Raw genomic sequence first — 19,669 nt, forward strand, 5'->3', positions numbered from 1 at the left:
GGAAGCATAAGTTGGCTGACTGCTGGGTGGCTATGCCTTGTGTAGTGGAGAGTCAGATGCTAAATGTCCCAATTTTCTGGGTGAAGCCAGAAGACAAGAATTGGCCTGTCAGAATTCTCCATCGGAGTCACCTTTTCCCTTAAGGGCAGGAAGTATATGTTGACCCTACATCTAGTAGGAAGACTCTGCACCGAAGTGGGAGAACAGAAAGGCAATGAGTGGAGATACCTGAAAGGGACTGAACCACTGAATGCTGTACGGACTCAGAGGATGAAGAAATGGGGTGTGGTATACATTACCTTATGCATACTCCCCAATAATTGATGAAGAGATCCCTGAACCTCCCCATGCTGACTTGGATGCAGCAGTGCAGGACTAGCAATGGACAGGCAGAACCGATGCTAGACAATGAAGGGAAGCTGGGCTCCAAAGTAATTGGGGATGAAGCTGAGCTCAGTCAAGTGACGGGGGATACTCCGAGTTGCCAGAAAGCACGAGTATTAGACTGGGAGAGGCATCCGCACGTAGACTGGAAAGATCCCAAGGAGTGCTTGGGGCTGAAGAAGCCGAAGATGGGATAAGGAGGTCAAGAAGAGTCTGGAAAGCCCCAGATAGGATGACCTGTGATGCGCTGGGGGAAAGAGTGTTCTGTCTATTCCCCTAGTGAGATATGTCAAAGTCATGAGGATATGGCTATTTTTGGTGGGGGGGAGAGTGTAATGAGATTTTACTGCTAATGTTGTAAGATAGTTCATTTAATGGTTTTCTGTAGAAGCAGTGTGTTCTGCTGTCAGTGTTTGGGTTGCCATTAAAGATAAGGGGGATGTGATGATCTGCTTACGAATGTCGGGTCAGCCAGTGAGGATGGTGGAATTGGATGAAGGTTTGAGAGAAAGCTAGGTGGAGTGGAGCTGGGGTGGATCAAGGTCTTTTTGGCAGGAGATGGAGAGAGAAGGTCGAGAGAACAGACCGTAAGATTTGATGCAACTGGAATGTGAAATTCAATGGAGTTCTACCAGCGATCAGTGAATTGGAGTTGGCACTGTGAATAAAAGGACACATTCAGCTTTCTGAGCTCCAACCTGGTGCACATTTGACTGTTTTAATTATAATGGGCCCTTTTATTTTTTCTTTCTTCTTTTCTTTATTAACTGAATATGTTGACATAAATGTACCTTTATAATTGTATGCAATGTACGATCTGTTATTTCCTGCCAGTGGATAATTGCAAGTGGGCAGTATTTACACAGTATTCGCTCAGCATGGAGTGTAGGTGGCTGAAACATCCCAACTTCCTGGTCTAGTGGGACCCAAGTCATACCTACCCTAGAAGTATGGAGTTCGAGAAAGGTGGTTTTGTCACTACTGAGTCCAGTGGCTTGTAGCGAGGGGCTGACGAGTGGTGTTTCCAGAGATGTCCGGTAAAAGGGGGTTTCAAGTGCACATGGCAGAACATAACTGCTGCCATAAATTTATCCCACTTGGTGTTTCAAATGCATATTTGTATGTGCATATCTTCAATGTTTGCAAAATGTGAGAGAAATTGTTGGATATGATACAATATTTAATGAAATAATTGTTATCTTGTTCAATCCTTTACTTGATTTAGCTTTGTATTCCCTTACCTTATTTCACTTATTGCGATACAGTGCCTTTGCAGATATCAAGAACAACTTAGCATAGGTTTCTGCTATGTTCTGCTGCTTTTTGTGAGCTAGAATTTGTTGTTGCTTTTTCCTATTGCTTAGGAAAGAGCCATTTGACCCTAAAAAAAGTTTTTATGTAATTTTTTGAAGAATATCAAGTTCAAGTTTGTCGAGGGCATACATACCAATCCATGAAATGGAAATATCATGAAAATTAGCTTTTTGCAGCAGGAACATAGTATGTTACTGCAAATTTATGGAAATTTCCTACGATGAATTGGATTGTATCCACACCTTTAGAGAGTGGGGAAGAATCTGTAACTGAAACTTGAAGTGTGGATCTTCTAGTGTGGTTCTTCCTGCCTGATGGAAGCAATAAGCATGATCTGGAATGTGGGGGTACTTAGTGATGGATGTTACCTTCCTACAGCGTTGCTTGTTGTAAATGTACTTTAGCTGGAGAGAGCTGTACCTGAGATGGAACTGGCTAAGTCCGCTACTCTCGGTATCCTTTGTATTCCTGTGCATTGAAGTTGTGCAACCAATCAGAATGCTTTCAACTATACATCTGTTGAAGTTTGTTAATCTTCAGTAACACGTTGCATCTCCATAAACGTTTAAGCAAGTAAAGACACTAGCAGTTCTTTGTGGCTCGTTAGTAGCTGCTTTTTCATAGGCCCACTACAGTTTTCTTTTCCATTATATAGCCAATTCATTGTTCAATGTCCAGTGTAAAATCCGTTCCTAAAACCCAGTCAAGCAGAGCTTGTTAATCCTAAACACTTGCTAAGTATAAAATAATTTATCTCAAGCCACTTCTGGTTCTTACTAGTCTCTTTAAATGCATGTCCTCTGGTTGTATACCAGTCAGCCATCAGAAACAGTAGCAGGAGAAATTCATCTTTAGATATTTGCCTTAAATCTGGGGCTCCCAACTTTTTTTTTAATGCCATGCATCCCTTACAATTAATTGAGGGGTCCGTGAATCCCAGATTGGGAATCCCTACCAATGGATGGCATTGCATCAGCCATTAATTGTCCTTGCTTCGTGTTCGAGTTTCATTGAAATCAGTGGAGCTAAAATATAAAAATGATACAACCATCTGATACTTTTGGGTGTATGCAGTGCTAGTGGTAAAGATCAATTCTCCTCCTCCTCCCCCCACCCCTCCCACCAGCTACTTTTTTTTAAAAAAGAGTCTTTTGTAATTTAAAGTAACCTTTATCAAAACTTCATGATTTCCTACCATAAGGAGCTTACTTGTCCAGTTGAGCCACAAGTTAACCTTGAGCTTGGAATGACTCCATTAATCTACTTTGCAACTTTTTAATCTGCGATGCCCTAAATGAGATCAAATGAATGCTTTATATGATTTTAGCGTCACTTCTGTTTTTGTGTTTTCTGGCTTGTTAACTTCTCCAACTATTTTCAACAATTTAATTTTTTTTTTCTTTTTATATTGCAGTTCTACAAACATGTGGTACAGAGTGTGGAAAAGTTTATTCAAAGGGTAAGCATTTTCTTTATGATTGACATGCAAACCTCAAATGTTTAAGCAGATGTTTTATATTGGTAGATCCTATTACTGTAAGTGAATTTTTTTTTTAATGTATACAGGCAGTCCCCGAGTTATGAATGTCCGAGTTACGAACAACTCGTACTTAGGAGCGACCTGCCATAAAGCCTATGTACACCGTCCGCCATTTTAAGTCGGATCATGTTGCCGTTAACATTGTGTTGAGTGTGTCCCTTCCCCTTCTTACCCCATCCCTGATATATTTAGTTTTTTCTCTGCCCATCACTCTGCCTGTTCTCCATCTCCCTCTGGTGCTCCCCTCCCCCTTTCTTTCTCCCTAGGCCTCCCGTCCCATGATTCTTTCCCTTCTCCAGCTCTGTATCCCTTTTGCCAATCACCTGTCTGTCTCTGAGCTTCACCCCACCCCCTCCAGTCTTCTCCTATCATTTTGCATTTCCCCTCCCCCTCCTACTTTCAAATCTCTTACTATCTTTCCTTTCAGTTAGTCCTGACGAAGGGTCTCGGCCTGAAACGTTGACAGCGCTTCTCCCTATAGATGCTGCCTGGCCTCCACCAGCATTTTCTGTGTCTTGGTGTAACTTTGTATTTGGCTTAAATTTTTCTTAGCAAGATTCACCCTGATCCCCCCCTTTTCCAGTCAGCACCGCCCCCATTTGTCCCATTTAACCTGTCTCAGTGCAGGTGGACTTTAGGACCCAGGGTGCTCCAGACCCGCCGCCCGCAGCTGCTGCTGAATCCGCAGTGTTTCTGGTCCGTTGACAGAAAAAGATCACGATTGAAAATAAAGTGGAAATAATAAAGTGATCGGAAAGAGGTGAAACGCCATCGGTCATTGGAAAAGCGTTAGGCTACAGTCGGTCAATGATCGGAACAATTTTAAAGGATAAAGTGAGAATAATGGAGCATGTGAAAGGCCCTGACCCAATGAAAGCTACAATTATTACTAAGCAATGCAGTGGTTTATTTATTGAAATACTTATGTTTCTGAAGTGTTTTATATGCATAGAAAGGTAAAATATATACTATATACTAAGACAAGCGTTTGACTAACTGACGCTAAATAATACTGGATGTACCTATTCCAACTTGCGTACAAATCCAACTTAAAGATGGACTCAGGAATGGAACTTGTTTGTAACCCGGGGACTGCCTGTATTGATTTCATCTTGAGGCAACATGTTAGTTTTTTTTAGACATTTTTAGACATTATTTTGATTTTGATTTTTTTTCATTTCAACATGTGCGTGTGATCATGAGATGAAATTGTTTTCACAGATTCAGAACTTGCTGTACCAATATGATGGATCTGGACTTTCCCTTTGCATTTACATAATTGTTTTTTTATCATTTGATTTAAAATGTTTGTGGATCTGGACAGCATTGTAATGTCTATTTTCACATTGGGCATTTGGCAAAATATACTAACCATTTTCCATTGCTGATAGGGATGCTTGCAATGTTTCAAATCTGAATCAACTGATTCATTTGTTAAATCACTGTCAGTATGGTTTTGACTTCTTTCTTTCATATTCCTCAAACTAATTCTCCATTTAGTTTTGTGCTTTTGTTCTTTGTACTGTTTAGGATCTCAGCCAAATGAATTAGTTGCGGGAATTCTGCAGTGATCCTGCAGAGAGGAATGGATCTCAGTGAGGGGACAGAAATCAACTCTTGCTGTTTATTGGCTATGGTTTTTATAAACATACAACTCTGACACGTAGAGAAAGAGCAACTGTTTCATCAAACTTATCCCACTTTCAGTGTTTGGAGCTTCAATCCCAGATATTTTCACCTTCCACCTTGCAGCTGTGAGACCTGAGACAAACTCAAAAAAGAGAAACAAAGTTCAAAGTAATATTTATTATCAGAGTATATATATCTCACCACATACAACCCTGAGATTCTTTTTTCTATGGGCAGACTTAGCAAATCTATAGAACAATAACTGGTAACATTAGGAACTATAAACAAACTGCAAATATAGGTAATAAATAAGTAGGAATTAATAACGAGCATGAAATAACAAGACCCTAACCTTTTTGTTAAAGCCTTTTGGTTGGGGGGGGGGGGCGGGGTAACTGTTCTTGAACCTGGTGGTTTGAGTCCTGAGGCACTTGTACCTTCTACTGATGGCAACAGCAAGAAACGAGCATGGCCTGGGTGTGAGGATCATTAATGATGGATTCTGCTTTTCTATGGCAATGTTTCATGTAGATGCGGTCAGTAATTGGGAGGCAGGGTCATGATGAGAAATGTTCTGGTTTTAACCATCTGGAGTGGTTTGAGAAGATCTTCTGTAGAAGATTGTCAAATATTGACAACATTACCCACATACAGTTTTTTTAAAAATTCGGCACTCACTATTCCAGCTGGAATTTATTCTGAAAGTGCAAGACATTCTCACAAAGGAAGAACTTCCAAATTACTCAGTAATTTGTATTTGTAAATAGTTGTAACTCATTGGCATGCATAATTTATCCCTGTTTCGACCTTCATATTATTCAGTTGATTTCTTAACCTGTGCTCCATTTAAACCCGTCAGAGTAGCTGGGATCGTCACTTTTTCCAGAGTTGTCTAAAACAGAGAGGAAAAAGTCAAGCTCTGACCAAAGACACTTGATCAGAGTGCACGGTGGTGTTCTGTATATTAACTGGCTATAAAATACATTATACTCTGCCATTTTTTTGCTTTTCCTTTCATCATATTGGTTCTGTTGTTGCAATTTGTGAGCATTCAAGTTGGCAAAAGAGTCAGATTTCTCTTTGGATCTCCTAATATTCATTCATCCTTGTGCAAGTAAATGATGTGATTAGAGAATATTCCAAAGGCACTGGTTGACTGTTAAATGATTCTTTTCACTGCTTTCTTAGAAAGCTCAACAGGGTGGATATTTCTTCTGCCTAAGGGGTCTTGGACTGGCATGTAACAATTTGAATGTGAGGAAAACCATCTAAGATTAAAATGGGAGAATTCGCATTCAGGATTGAACCTTTAAAATTCACTAGAGTCCCATGGAGGCTCGGTTGCTTTCAAAATTGGGTTCAATAGATTTTTTGGAGGGTATTAAAGAATATGGAGATAAGAAAAATGATTTTTTGACTTAAAAGATTAGCCACAATCTTATAGAATGATACAGGCTCGATGGCATAAAATGTTGTTATCCCATATCTGGTTCATTTTACACAGGCTAATATATTACTTTTATGAATCTATCTTCAGCATTACATGGAGATTTATTGAAAATGCATTGTTCTTGACACGAGACTAGAAATGTTGGAATTTGGAGCAAAACAAAACTCAGGAACTCAGTGGGTCAGATAGTATCTGTGGAAGGAAATGGACAATTGATGTTTTGAATCAAGGCACTTCATATGAACCAGATGAAGGGTTTCAACCCAAAATGTCAACTGTCCATTTCACTCCACAGACAGCACCGTCCTCCAGCAGTTAGTTCTTTTATTATTGTTCACATGTAAGTCTACTGTATAATTGTATTCGCCAGTTTTCAATGCATATCGTATTCCAATGGGCCGTTTAAACTGGTTTAGAAAATGTCTAATCTGTCCATTGGGTGTTGTATTGCTTCTGGATATTCCAAGTATCTGATATTAATGTACTGATTTAGTTGAACAAAAGAAGTCTTCTGCCTATCTTGGAGGCTCTTGCAAAATTTAAAGGGCTTTGAAGTGTGCTTTACAAGCTTCTAGCTAGTCTAAATCTGTGTTCCTTAGGCCTGTAAAAGGTGGGTGATCAACTCGAAAATAAGATTTTTTTAAAAAACTACAGATATTGCAAATTTAATAACAGAAAAATCTTGGAAATACTTAGTAGATCCAGTAACATCTATGAGAGGAGAAATCAAGCTAACATTTCAGGTTGATTGCAAGTAGTCTTTTCTGGAGCAGGGGGAGGTACTGCCCAGCAGTGGCAGTGCAGCAGGTTCAGATTTCATCCTCATGGTATGCATCCATTTGCCAAGTGCCAATAGGTTGCCCATATTGTGTTTACATTAGTTATTTCCTGCTGATTGCAACTCTATAGTGTTGCTCAGAGGAAGGCTATATTTCCTTACACTACGGAAGAAGACAATTTTTGCCCATCAAATCAATGCTGGCTTACAGACCAATTGTTCTTCCATGCAAACTACATTGTAAGGGCAGTTTACATTGTCTAATGCACTTAGAAACCATCAGATCTTTGGAATTTGGTATAAGTTAAACAACTTCGGAGAAATCTTATGCAGTCAAAGGGAGCACGTGCAAACTCTTCAAAAATAGCACCAGAGGTCAGGATTGAACCTGGGTGATTGGTACTGTAACGTGTGGATATAGGCAATCTTTTTGTTGTATAGCTCTTCAAATGTGAACATTTAAGCATTTTAGGATTAAAAAATCTGCTTTTGGAACTTTTAGTATGATCTAAGAGGCTTGACTATTTTAAACCATGCTGGTAGTATGCTTAATTTAAAGGCCATGATTCTGCATTTATGTTCACATTTTGTGTTAATAAGATACACAAATCCCAGTGTTTGGTCCGTCTATTAAAAAACCCAAGGAAAGAATTTCAATCCCATTCCAGCTGAGGCATAATTACTGAAAGAGCTCTTGTGCAGTTGCTGGAATCAAGTGTGCTTCTCTTCCAAGTTTTTGCAGGAGGGCAAACTAATGTGGATAATCATGTTAGTTAAAAAGGTGAATTTAGCCTAAAGGAAAATGTATAAGTAAGCAAAAGGACATGAAGATTGGGATAAATTTAGAATCCAGCAAAGGAGAACAAAAAAAAGACAATGGACTGAGTGCAAACCAATGACATGTTAAAAACAGATAAGAGCTGCATTAATTATTTGGAAAATGAAGGAAGAGGTTCCAGTGAACAAAGGCCCCTTTGAAAAGGAGACTGGGGAAAATTCATTGCAGGCAAAGTGAAAATGTCAGATGTCTTAAAGAAATATTTTAAATCAGTCTTTAATTCAAAAGATGTTATGAGCATCTGACCATTTTGGGGTAAATGAAGTACCATGACCATCATTGGAAAGGTTGCTAAAGGCTGAGGAATCCATTGGGCTAGATGACATGTATTTCCTTGGCTTATGTAATAAGAACGTGGATGCATAAGCTATAGTTTGAAGGTCCTTAGTTTCTTCAGAAGTGCTGGAGGATTGGAAAACTGCAATTTTATTCAAAAATGGAGGGAGTTTATAAAAAAAAAGATCAACCTGTCATTTGTTGTTTGAAATTGATGGAACGAAACATGTTTGGAAAACCATAATCCAATTGAGTTAGCCTTACTTCCTGAAGGAGAATTTGTATCTATTAGAGTTTTTGAGGAAGGCTCATCCTAAGTATTTAAGAAGTAGTAAATATATTTGGACTTGTGTGGTGTTCAACTAAGTGCCTTACAAGAGATTAAATGGTAAAAAGGGATGCATGTTTTTGATTTTCATTGGTGTGGACAGACAATTGGTTAACAGGAAGCATTCAGTAGGGATAAGAAGTGATTTTTCACTGAAGAACTTGTGACAATGCAGATACAAGTGGGAAGGCAGGATGATAAAAATAGTTTTTGAAAAGTATTGCCAGGTTAAGTGACTAGCAAGAAGTTGGCAAATGCTACAGAATGTGAAGTTCATTTGGAAGGAAGAACAAAAGAACAGTATTTAAATAGAGAAAAGCTACACATGGCAAAGAATGTTAACGCAAAGATGTAGCTGTTAATAAGGAAGACTAATGGAATGTTGGCACTTTAATGCAAGAAGGCTAAATAATAAAAGTAGGTAAGTCTTTTTATGTTCAAATGAGGCACTTGTGAAATGAATCTAGAGGGCTGTGGTTTTCGGCTCCCATTTAGAAGATTAATTGAAGGCAGTTTAACTAAGGTTTACTAGGATGATTTTCAGCTTGGAAGGATTGTCCCACGAGGAAAGGTTGAACAGATTACGACCACAAATTGGAGCTTGGAAGAATGAGAGACGAGTTTCTTGTAATATGGAGGGGCTAGATAGGGTAAATGCTGACAGTGTTTCCTTTCTTGGGAGAGTCAAGACCTAGAGCAAATGATCTCAGAATAAAGAGGCATTATTTAAAACTGCTATTTTTTTTCCTCTCGGGATTTGTGGTTCTTTCAAACTCCTTGGTATTCAAAGTCTTTCTGAATACTTAAGCCTAAGGTGGATTTCTAATCACCTAAGGAAAAGTATGGTTATGAGGAAAGGGCGGAAAAGTCTACACTTGTTCCTACTACATATGATCTTTTGCAGTTATTTCCAAAATTGAATCTGTACTGCATTGCTAGTTGTAAATTTATGGGAACCAATTGTAATTACACATTTCAAGTGAGATAGAAATTTCCAAGGTTGTATTGCAAAAGAGCTATTAAGAAAATAACAGGAGATTCTACTGCTTTGGCTAAAAAAAACCAGACTGCCTACTTCTATTATTTCTCGGCAATTGGGCTTTGAATTTTGCAAGATTATTTGATTCTTACAATTTTGTTGACCTGACATCAAAAATAAAGCTGCAGATTAAAATTATTGAATTGGTTCCTTTCATCTTTGGAATATCCTCCATATACCAGCATTTGGAACATACTTGAAATACTGTATTTTGTTTCGAAGAAATTAATTGAATACTGTTGGTATGCTTATGAATTAAGGAAGAATCAAAGATCCTTCAGCCTTGGTCATGTGAAAATATTCAGTAGTTTATTTCTTCCAAAAACTTGTTCTTGAACAGCTCTTGCAGGGTTTGAAAAATTTAGCATATAGTTAATTACCGATGTACAAAGATAAACCAAAAATAGCTTCACTATACTTTCTGATAAATATCCGTTAAGCATTTTCAGAAATGTGATTCATCTTAAATGAATGATTATGCTACTTTGGATTGATAGAAAAATTATTCTTACAACAATCTTGGCACATCCTGTCTTCTACCTTGACTGTGATGCTGAGATACATCCTGGGATGTTGCTCTTTAACATCAGCAAGTGTAACAGTAATTTTAACCAGATTTTGCCTCCCAAACAGCAACAGGTTTAATATGAATTCTGGAACTTTCTGGACATATTGTACCACTGCCATTGGAAAAAGAAGTTGGCTCCTAAACTCTAAACTGAATTTCAGGGAATTGCTGCATGTATTTGTATATTAATTAGCAAATTTGCCATTAAAGTTAGGACCAGGATATAAAAGTGAAAATATCTTAAGTGTTGGGACTTCATTACTGCAGTGCCTTTGAATCTCTCCAGCTGAGTAAAGAAGCGATTGAAGCAGTGATATCTCATTCTCATAAAAATGTAATTCAATCTTTGGTAAATAAATTTTCTTTAGTTGTTCTAAGTATAATCTTTTCAATTGTATCTGAATTTGCAAGTAATTTATTGTATTTCCTTTTCTATCCTCATTCTTTCTCAGTCAAAATTCATCATTTGAGATGGCCAGGTCATTACTGGCTTGAACAACATATACAAACTGCAGTAGGAACTCAGCAAGCTAGGCAGCATCTTTGGAATAGAGTAAACAGTCAATATTTTGGGCCAAGACATTTCATCAGGACCCAGATTTGCGGATACAAATCTGTGAAGGCCATTGTAAATATTTTTCAAGTATTTGTATATGTTAGTTTACAGAAGAAACAAAATGCTGCTGTAGTTGTGGCAAGATAGATCTAACATTTAATTTCAGTGTATTTTGACAATTTTACTTGAAAGTTTAATGAATTTTTGAGTAAAAGACATAAAATCCTTTAGTTGAATAGTCTCATTCTGAGCAGAGTCTGCTGTTGTGGTTCATTCAAATTACTTCGCTAAATCAGGTTCTAATAATTGGAGAACAAATCCAAGCAGCAACCAGGAATTTGGGGGGGGTGGAATTGTGGCAGGTCATTGTGAGCTGGGTAGAGGAACTGATCATTTATCAATTTTGAACACTATTTATATGATATATTTGATTTGAGACAATGAAGGTACACTAGTTATTGGAATAAGGGAGTTGATCAGAATGATCCACTTCTGTCAGGAGTTTTGTTTAAAGAATGAGAGGTAATTTTGAGAGAATATATGTGGTGAAGATGTTTCCCTAATAGGGAAATGTGAATTCAGGATCTATTGGGGAGACTGACAGACTAATTATATGTCCCGCAGCTGTGTCAACTATTAAGCCAGTTATTGAATTTACACTACTAAGTAAGTCACTCTTATTGTTATATTCACTGCAGTGAAAAACTTGTAGCATCATTACAGCACCTAACAAAGTTCAAAGCATATTTAATTATCAATGTATACATTATATACCCTTGAAAATTTGTCTCCTAACAGGCAGCCTCGAACCAAAGACACCTAAAAGGGGGGTGGGGGGGAATGTGTTTGTGTGTATATGTACAAACACATGACTGTCTTAACACTCAATGTGCAGAGAATAAAAACCACATCATGCCCATAAAAAAGAGCCTGTAAAAGAAATAAAATAATTCATTTAAAAAAACACCATTGAACACCCAATGTGCAATGAAAATAAATCATGCAAACAGTAATTACAAGCAAGTAGTGTTTTTGAACTGAAGTCTGCACAGAGTTGAGTGAACACCATGGAGCAGCAATCTGAACTGGACCCCACTTGCCCGGGGCCCCTACTCCTGACCTTTTCAATCTGGCCTAGAGCTTAACTCTCCATCTGAACATCGGGTTCTGCCACTTCCACCAGTGATCTGAATTGGCCTGTATCTTGCCTTGGGCCTTGACACTGACCTTTTCAATCCGGCCCAGTGTGTAAATCTCCATCTGAACAACGGCTTCTGCTGTGTGAAAATGCCGGACTTCGCTGCCTCGATTTGGCCTGTAAATCTCTATCTGAGCATTGTGTTCAGTGCATTCACACACACTGCGACCTGGATTCTGTGACTTCAATTCAGACTTTACCTGACCTTTCATTCTCTTCTGTGCTCTCAGCGTTGGGCTCACCAGCTTGCCTTGCCTCGGGAATGCCACGTCAGTTTGCCTCCAAGTCCAAAGGGAAGTTATAGACTAATACTTGCAATGATTGTTTGTCAGAAAAAGTGTGTTTAACAAAGTGTTTAGTTGCTTTCTTTGTTTTGTTAGCCACCAGCCAAAAGTTGCTGAGAGTCATCAGTTCCATCTTAAACCACATATAACCAGCATTCGCAAGAAAAACAAACTACAAGAAAGCACAATTAGAACAAATCTATAATTAGTGTTTTGCCAGTTGGTTGAAGAATCAGTAGTTGAAAGGAAGTAGCTGCTCCTGAGCCTGGGATGTAGAATGTGGCTCCACTACCTCCTACTTGAAGGTAATTGCAAAAAGGCAGCATGGCTGGCTGGTGGGGATCTTTGATGTTGCTTGAACATAAATGCAAGTAACAATATCAAAGTTCAAAGTAAATTTATTATAGAAGTACATATGTCACCATATACAAACCTGAGGTTCAGTTTCTTGCAGGAATATTCTAAATCCATAATAGAATCAATGAAAGACGCACCAACTGAGAGTTCAACCAGTGTGCAAACGACAACAAGCTGTGCAGATACATGTAACCCTCACTGGGTTACATGTATACAAACTGTATACAAACCTGGCTAGTTGGCTAACTCCGCTAACAGCCACGTGACTCAGCGGTGAGAAGGCCACCTTCCACAAGCAACACATATCTAGGGTTGGTGTGATTTGGGTTCAACCAAATGGGAAAGTTGGAATTTTCTTGGAAGGAATGTGAATTGTAGTGAATGCTGTGTATATAGTGCCCCATGCAAAGTTATCATTTGTCAGAAAAATAACAGAATAAAATTACAAAGGAACTATATTCACCAATATTTTAATTTTAACAAACAGTTAACAGGAAAAAGAAAAGTAAAAGAGCCCTTTACAGTTAAACTAGTCCAAATCTGTGCATAAACATTACTCACATGCTGAACCCAGGTGCTGTGCGAAGGACACCAGCCACAGTTTGAACTTCCCTTGAAGACCATCTTAAACAAACTGGCTAACTCGAGGATTGGGACTTCCTCCTTGGAACTATTTGTCTGCACAAAGCATATCTTACAATTGGGTCTCTCCTTCGAATGGCATTCTGTGGGCATCTTCCTTTGTACCCTGCTCCATAGCCCCTGCCAAAAGGCCCCAAATCAGACTGTCCTTCAGAAATCTGATCCTAGCCAGCTCTCTCAAATCTTTCATCACATCCCACTGGGCAGCAAGTTACAACACGTACCAAGACAAGTCCAATTGTCTGACACAACATTCCTCAGTTGGACAAAATGGCTCCTTTAGTGGAAGCTAAAACATTAGTCTGTGAAGTTTACTAATAGGACACTCTGTGTTTGCAGAAAGCTTCTAAAATAAAAATACCTCACGGCTAACAGTAGAAATCTTAACCAGGGCACTACATACAAAAAGTAAGAAATAACAACAAATATTGAGAACATGAGATGAGTCCTTGAAAGTGAGCTGTGGAAACATTTCAATGATCCCCTCTGTATCAAGAGTCTAGTTGTTGAGAGCTAGTAACTGTTCCTGAATCTGGTGGTTCAGGAAATAATATTGTTTGTTTTTTGTGTTGCAGCCCTCTAGCATTTTTTAACCATTTAATATGCTCGTGACAACCAGGACATGGGCAATTTGTTGGCTCATCATGCATCCCAAAACATTTTGTTGTCATTTTTCTGGATGTGTTTTTCAATTGATAGTAAGTCGTTGCAAAAAGCTTTGCCAACCAAATTCCAATATCTGAAAAGAAAAATTACTGTTTGCATGCTGTCTTTAGGCAAACGGTTAAGTTTCTTTAAGAGACCTGGAAAAAGATTACTTTCATTTGCTAGGTATTTTTAGCTTAATAGCAGATTCAAAACATGATATTGCTATCAGTCCTGCACTATCAAATAGAAAATTATTATACACAATAAAATATATTAAGATAGTGTTCACCCAAGCAAATCAGAACAAATTTTCATGGAAAATCTTGAAAATAAAATTCAGTTATTACAAATTTATCACATAAGTTAGTGAAATCAATATGCATTCATTTAGCTACAAGAGCAATTGATAAATGGGTACTGTCTTAAGCAGGTACATTAATTCCATGTGTATTAAATCTCCTTAGATATTTTACTTGAATTCAATCGTGCAAATTTTGAATTTTTGATCGAAGGGCAAGGGATTGGTAGATCTGTGGAGTAGTGTTGGAACTTGGAGTTTCCACTGCAGATGATTTGTAGGGTCACAAAATTGAGGTCCTGTGATCCTACAAGCTGTATTAGAGGCAATTATACCCTGATGCTTTAGCCCCTGTTTCCAGTGCTTGTAACTACCGGATGTTTGCTGTCATTGCACTGAAAGCAACTTTGGAATTTTGTTTGCATTTAGTTTAATATGGTGTCCTGAAATTGGTGTACTGCATGGGCTACACAGTTGCTGACTTGAACAATAAAATCAAGTGAAATCGTAGATTGTTTACACCACAGAAGAGGCTATTTTACCCTTTGTGTCAGCATTGGGTCTCCATTAGAGCTGTTGACTGGTTCTACCTTCCAGCATCTTCTCTGTGACCTTGTAGATGTGAATTGATTGGAATCAAAGGTACTTTCAATGATCTTACTGTGACGCCCCCAGAAAATGTAATCAACTGCTGTAAGTGCAAATCATTTGTTTATAAATCCATAATCTAGCCTTTTAAAGGGAGCTCATTTTATGTATGGATTGCAATTCTCTTACTGAAGAATTTCAAGATTTAATGAGTCTTAAATTCCTTTTAAATTTGCTATATGTTGTATTTTTTTATCAATTATGTATTCTTCACTTAAAAATGCTTTGTTTTAATTGGAAGTTGTGATAATTTTGTTTGTTATCCAAGAATTAACTTCTCAATCAGTTCAAAGAGCAAGCAGTAGGTACAGGTTGTCCCCGAGTTACGAACGTCCGACTTACGGCTAACTCGTACTTACGAACTGAGGGAAGAGAACGCTGTCCGCCATTTTAAGTCGGATCACGATGCCATCCGCCATTTTAAGTCGTTGCTGTTGACACTGTGTTGAGTGTGTAACTTTGTATTTGGCTTAAATTTTTCTTAGCAAGATTCACCCTGACCCCGTCAACCCCCCCCCCCCCCCCCCCATTTCGGTGGGCTGGTGGCGCAATGAGATCAGCGCCGGGCTGGAGAACAGAGGTTCCCGAGTTCGATCCAGTCACAGACCGCTCCCGTGCCGGGTTGATATCCATCCAGTGACTCCTGTACTGTCCGTGCCGGGTTGATGTCAAGCTTGTACCTCGACCTCGTTTAAAAAAAACACTGCCACCTCCAGTTTAAATTCCCACATGGAATATTGTGGAGGATCAAATACCCAAACCCAGCACAGTCCCCACTTGTCCCATTTATCAAGCAGAAGGTTTCCCTGATATCCCAACCAATGTTAATCTGTCAATTAGTATCAGTAAAATTGATTATTTGGTCATTATCATATTTTGAGATTACCTAGTTAATTAGCTACTAATTTTCCTATATCATAACAGTGAATATAAGCCAGAAATTGATTTGCTGAGTAAAGCCATTTTGGGGCTATTGAGGTTGTGAAATAGTCAATTAATAAACATAAGTTTTCCATCAAAACAAATTTTGCATATTTTTCTTCCTTGTTGTGTAGTGCTTTTTCAATATAGCCTTCCTTTGTCTTGGAAATCTGAGGCTTCCTATTTTATAACTTCCATGAATTTGTGTGCAGTTAGCTTATCCTTTTGGCAGCTTTAAGGTATAACGGCTCTGTTTTATAGTTTTGGAATTTTATAACCCCTTCATTGTGATGAAGCTCCTTCAGTTAACACCAGATTGGGCTTGATCTAAATGGTTACTCAGTCTCGCTTTCTGTGGTATTTCCATGGCTGCATTTAGCTTTTGAGGCCCAGTTGTCTAAATCACACTTCATAGTTTGTTGTCAGAATAGTCCCACAGAGAGAGCTATCACGTCCCACAGGTTGTCTTAACAACACACACAAAAATGCTAGAGGGACTCGGCAGGCCAGGCAATATCTATGACAAAATGTACAGTCAATGTTTCAAGCTGAAACCCTTCGGCAGGACTGGAAAAAAAGCTGAGGAGTAGATTTGAAAGGGGGGAAGGAGAGAGAGAAACATCAGGCGATAGATGAAACTTGGAGGGGGAGGGATGAAGCAAAGAGTGAGGAAGTTGATTGGTGAAAGAAACAGAAGGCCATGGATGAAAGAAAAGGTGGTGGGGAGCACCAGAGGGAGGTGATCGGCTGGCAAAGAAATAACATGAGAGAGAGGAACAAGGGGATGGGAAATGGTGAAATGAGGAGACATTACTGGAAATGTGAGAAATTGATGTTCATGCCATCAGGTTGGAGGCTACCCAAATGGAATATAAGGTGTTGTTTTTCCAATCTAAGTGTGACCTTATTCCGAAAGTGGAGGAGGCCATGGATGAACATATGGGAATGGAAGGTGGAATTAAAATGAGTGGTCGCTGGGAGATCCTGCTTCTTCTGGCAGACGAAGTGTAGATGCTTGGCAAAATGGTCTCTCAATCTACGTCGGATCTCACTGATTATACAATGAGGCCACACTGGGAGCACCGAACACAGTAAATGACCCCCAACAGACTCAGAGGTGAAGTGTTGCCTCATCTGGAAGGACTGTTTGGGGCACCTTTTTGGTAGTGAGGAAGGATTGTCCCAGTAGTTTTTTGACAGTTTGCTGTGTCTAAAAATAAATAAATAAATAAATAAACGGATTGTTTAATTATTTTTCGGTGTACATTGAAATAATTTTAATAATATTGAACAAAGTAAATGCTATAATATTGTTTGCCTGTGCAGTCATAGGAATGTGGTCTTGCTTAAACATGCCAGCTTTAACTCATAAAAAGGGGTAGGATGCAACACAAAATACATCTCTTTTGCTCATTATGATGAAACTGCCTCTAGCCCAGTGCTGAAATCAGAATCAGATTTATTATCACCGGCATGAGACGTGAAATTTGTTAAATTAGCAGCAGCAGTTCAATGCAATACATAATCTAGCAGAGAGAGAAATAAGATGATAATAATAAAATAAAACATCATAAATAAACAAGTAGATCAATTGTGTGTATTGAATAGATTTTTAAAAAACAGAAATACTTCAATGTCCATTTAGGAATCGAATGGCAAAGGGGGAGAAGCTGTTCCTGAATTGCTGAGTGTGTGCCTTCAGGCTTCTGTATCTCCTGCCTTTATAGTAACAGTGAGAAAAGGGCATGCCTTGGGAGCTCAACGTCCTCATAATGGACACTGCCTTTCTGAGACACCACTCACTAAAGATGTCCTGGGTACTTTGTAGGCTAGTGCCCAAGATGGAGGTAACTAGATTTACAACCTTCTGCAGCCTCTTTCGGTCCTGTGCAGTAGCCCCTCCATATCAGACAGTGATGCAGCCTGTCAGAATGCTCTTCACGGTACAACAATAGAAGTTTTTGAGTGTATTTATTGCCAAATCTCTTCAAACTCTTAGTGAAGTATAGCCACTGTCTTGCCTTCTTTATGCAGATGAGGTGGTGGGGGCTGATAGCAGAGAGGTGGATAGTTCAACAGGCTGTCTACATCTTTTACCATTTGTATTGATGCTGTAGTTGCATGTGTTAGTGTTCTCAATTATCTTTCTAAAAGCTGCTCCTTCACTTTGAATGGAATGGGATAGAGATTTTCAGGGGTCAGTGGGAATATTGCATTTCTTCAGGGCAGTTTTGGCACATCCTTGAATCTCTCCTGTCTGGCCTTCGCTATCTTTGCCCATGATGAAGATTTGAATAGACAGAACTACTCTCTTGCTGTCAGTGCAATCTTCCTCTCTTTATATCTTGTGATTTGAAGTTGGACTATCATTGAGCAAAATGCAAGAAATAAAAAAAATATGTTAAGGGTAGGTACCAAAATGTCACAGATAGCAGGATTAAAACAGAAGGGGAAAAATTGACAGGCGGAAGAATAAGGAAATAGTAGAAAATTGCTAAATTTCCAAATTCTGTATTTGCATTTTAATTGAAAAAGAGAAAAAGTAACCTGTTGGCTCTGCTCTGAGAAATCCTATATTTAAGTGAGAAGAAAATTAATTTAAATCATTGCCATTGCAATCAAATAAACAAGTTGCTCTTATACAAATGCTTCACAAATATGGCTTTATTTATGTTGCCTATTTTTCTATCTTCCAACTTCCTTGAATTTTAGTGTCTTGAGCTTTAACTGGTTCAGATGAAAAGTCCGAAGCATTAATTCTGCTTCCTTCTCTCTCTCGAGATGTTAGTTGACCCAAGGGCTGTCAGCAATTCTTTTTAATTTCATATTTTCACATTTGCATTGGGTATGGTTTATATAAATACATAATTTCTCTTTTATCCTAGTAATGTCCTACTTGTTCTTTTGTCCATCGGGTTTTCTGCACATTTCTTTTATCTTGCTCACCTTTACTGCTTTCAGCAGCACTAGCTTGCTGTATCTCAAAGCTGCTGTGATCCACAAGATATTATTGGTAGCAATGTCAGTAATCACAGGCTTAAGATCTCTTTTTGTTTCCATTTCCCTCTGACCCTCTTCAATGATTTAAATCTCAAATTTTAATCATTATTTTAACCATCAGTATTGATCTTCCTCTGACTAAAGATGGTCAATCCTCACAATCTGTGGATTCCTCATCTTCTGACCCTGTCCCAGTGAACTTCCAGTGTAGTCCCAATGAATACTGAACTCTTATTTTTATACTCATTTCTTCTACCAGGAGGCCAACTCCACTATTTCCTTTCACTGTGTGACTCCCTTTAAATCTGAACTTCAATGGAACTTCTACGTTTTTCTCACTGCAAACTTCTATCCACTTTTGCTCTCTTTCCCCTGAACATGTTTTTTTTTTCCCATTGTGGTCCAATGCCAGGATTGTCATGATACCTGTTGATAAAAGTTTTGCTGTTTTCTGATAGGTATTTTGCTTCCACAAAGTAGAGATGCTATTTTCTAACACTTTCTACTACTTTACCCAGATTTTGTTGTGACCTCTGACTGTCTTCCTTCAGCATTCTCCATGCATGTGATCATCCAGGTTATTATCTTCCCAAGGTCCAAAATGTTAATCTTTTCCTCACAGAATAATTTCAAACTGTCATCTTTGCTATTTCTTTCCGGACACTAAAATCTCATTTTCAATATGAATGTCTGCACCTCTCCCAAGCTTCAGAATGACCGAGGACTGTCAGCAATCTGTTTTCTCTTGACTGCTGATTAAATTAGAATCCATCCATTGCTGCCATCTCTACCAGTTTGAGCAACATTTTTGTTTAATCTGGGTCCATGCTTGGTTTATTTTGGTGAATTTTGTGAAAAAAATTATGTACTACGTTGAGCATTCTTTGTTTTAATGCTATACAGATCTTTTCTGTTGTTACTTTCAGGCACATTGATTGCTGTGGTGCCATTTCCAGGTTTTGCTTATACTAAA

At 38.5% G+C, this 19,669-nt stretch overlaps 1 protein-coding gene across 3 annotated transcripts in view; it reads left to right on the plus strand.

Annotated features, from left to right (window-relative positions):
* Window positions 1–19,669, plus strand: part of tiam2a (TIAM Rac1 associated GEF 2a) — a 209,062-nt gene that overhangs the window by 41,819 nt on the left and 147,574 nt on the right. For all 3 annotated transcript variants that reach the window (XR_012099625.1, XR_012099626.1, XM_073051114.1), the window contains exon 3: window positions 3,113–3,157. Coding sequence is in view for 1 of the 3 variants with exons in the window: in XM_073051114.1 (XP_072907215.1) it covers window positions 3,113–3,157 (45 nt within the window). In the remaining 2 variants the exon portion in view is untranslated. The remainder of the gene's footprint in view (window positions 1–3,112; window positions 3,158–19,669) is intronic.

Source organism: Hemitrygon akajei, chromosome 7 (assembly GCF_048418815.1).
Source record: "Hemitrygon akajei chromosome 7, sHemAka1.3, whole genome shotgun sequence".
NCBI lineage: Eukaryota > Metazoa > Chordata > Chondrichthyes > Myliobatiformes > Dasyatidae > Hemitrygon > Hemitrygon akajei.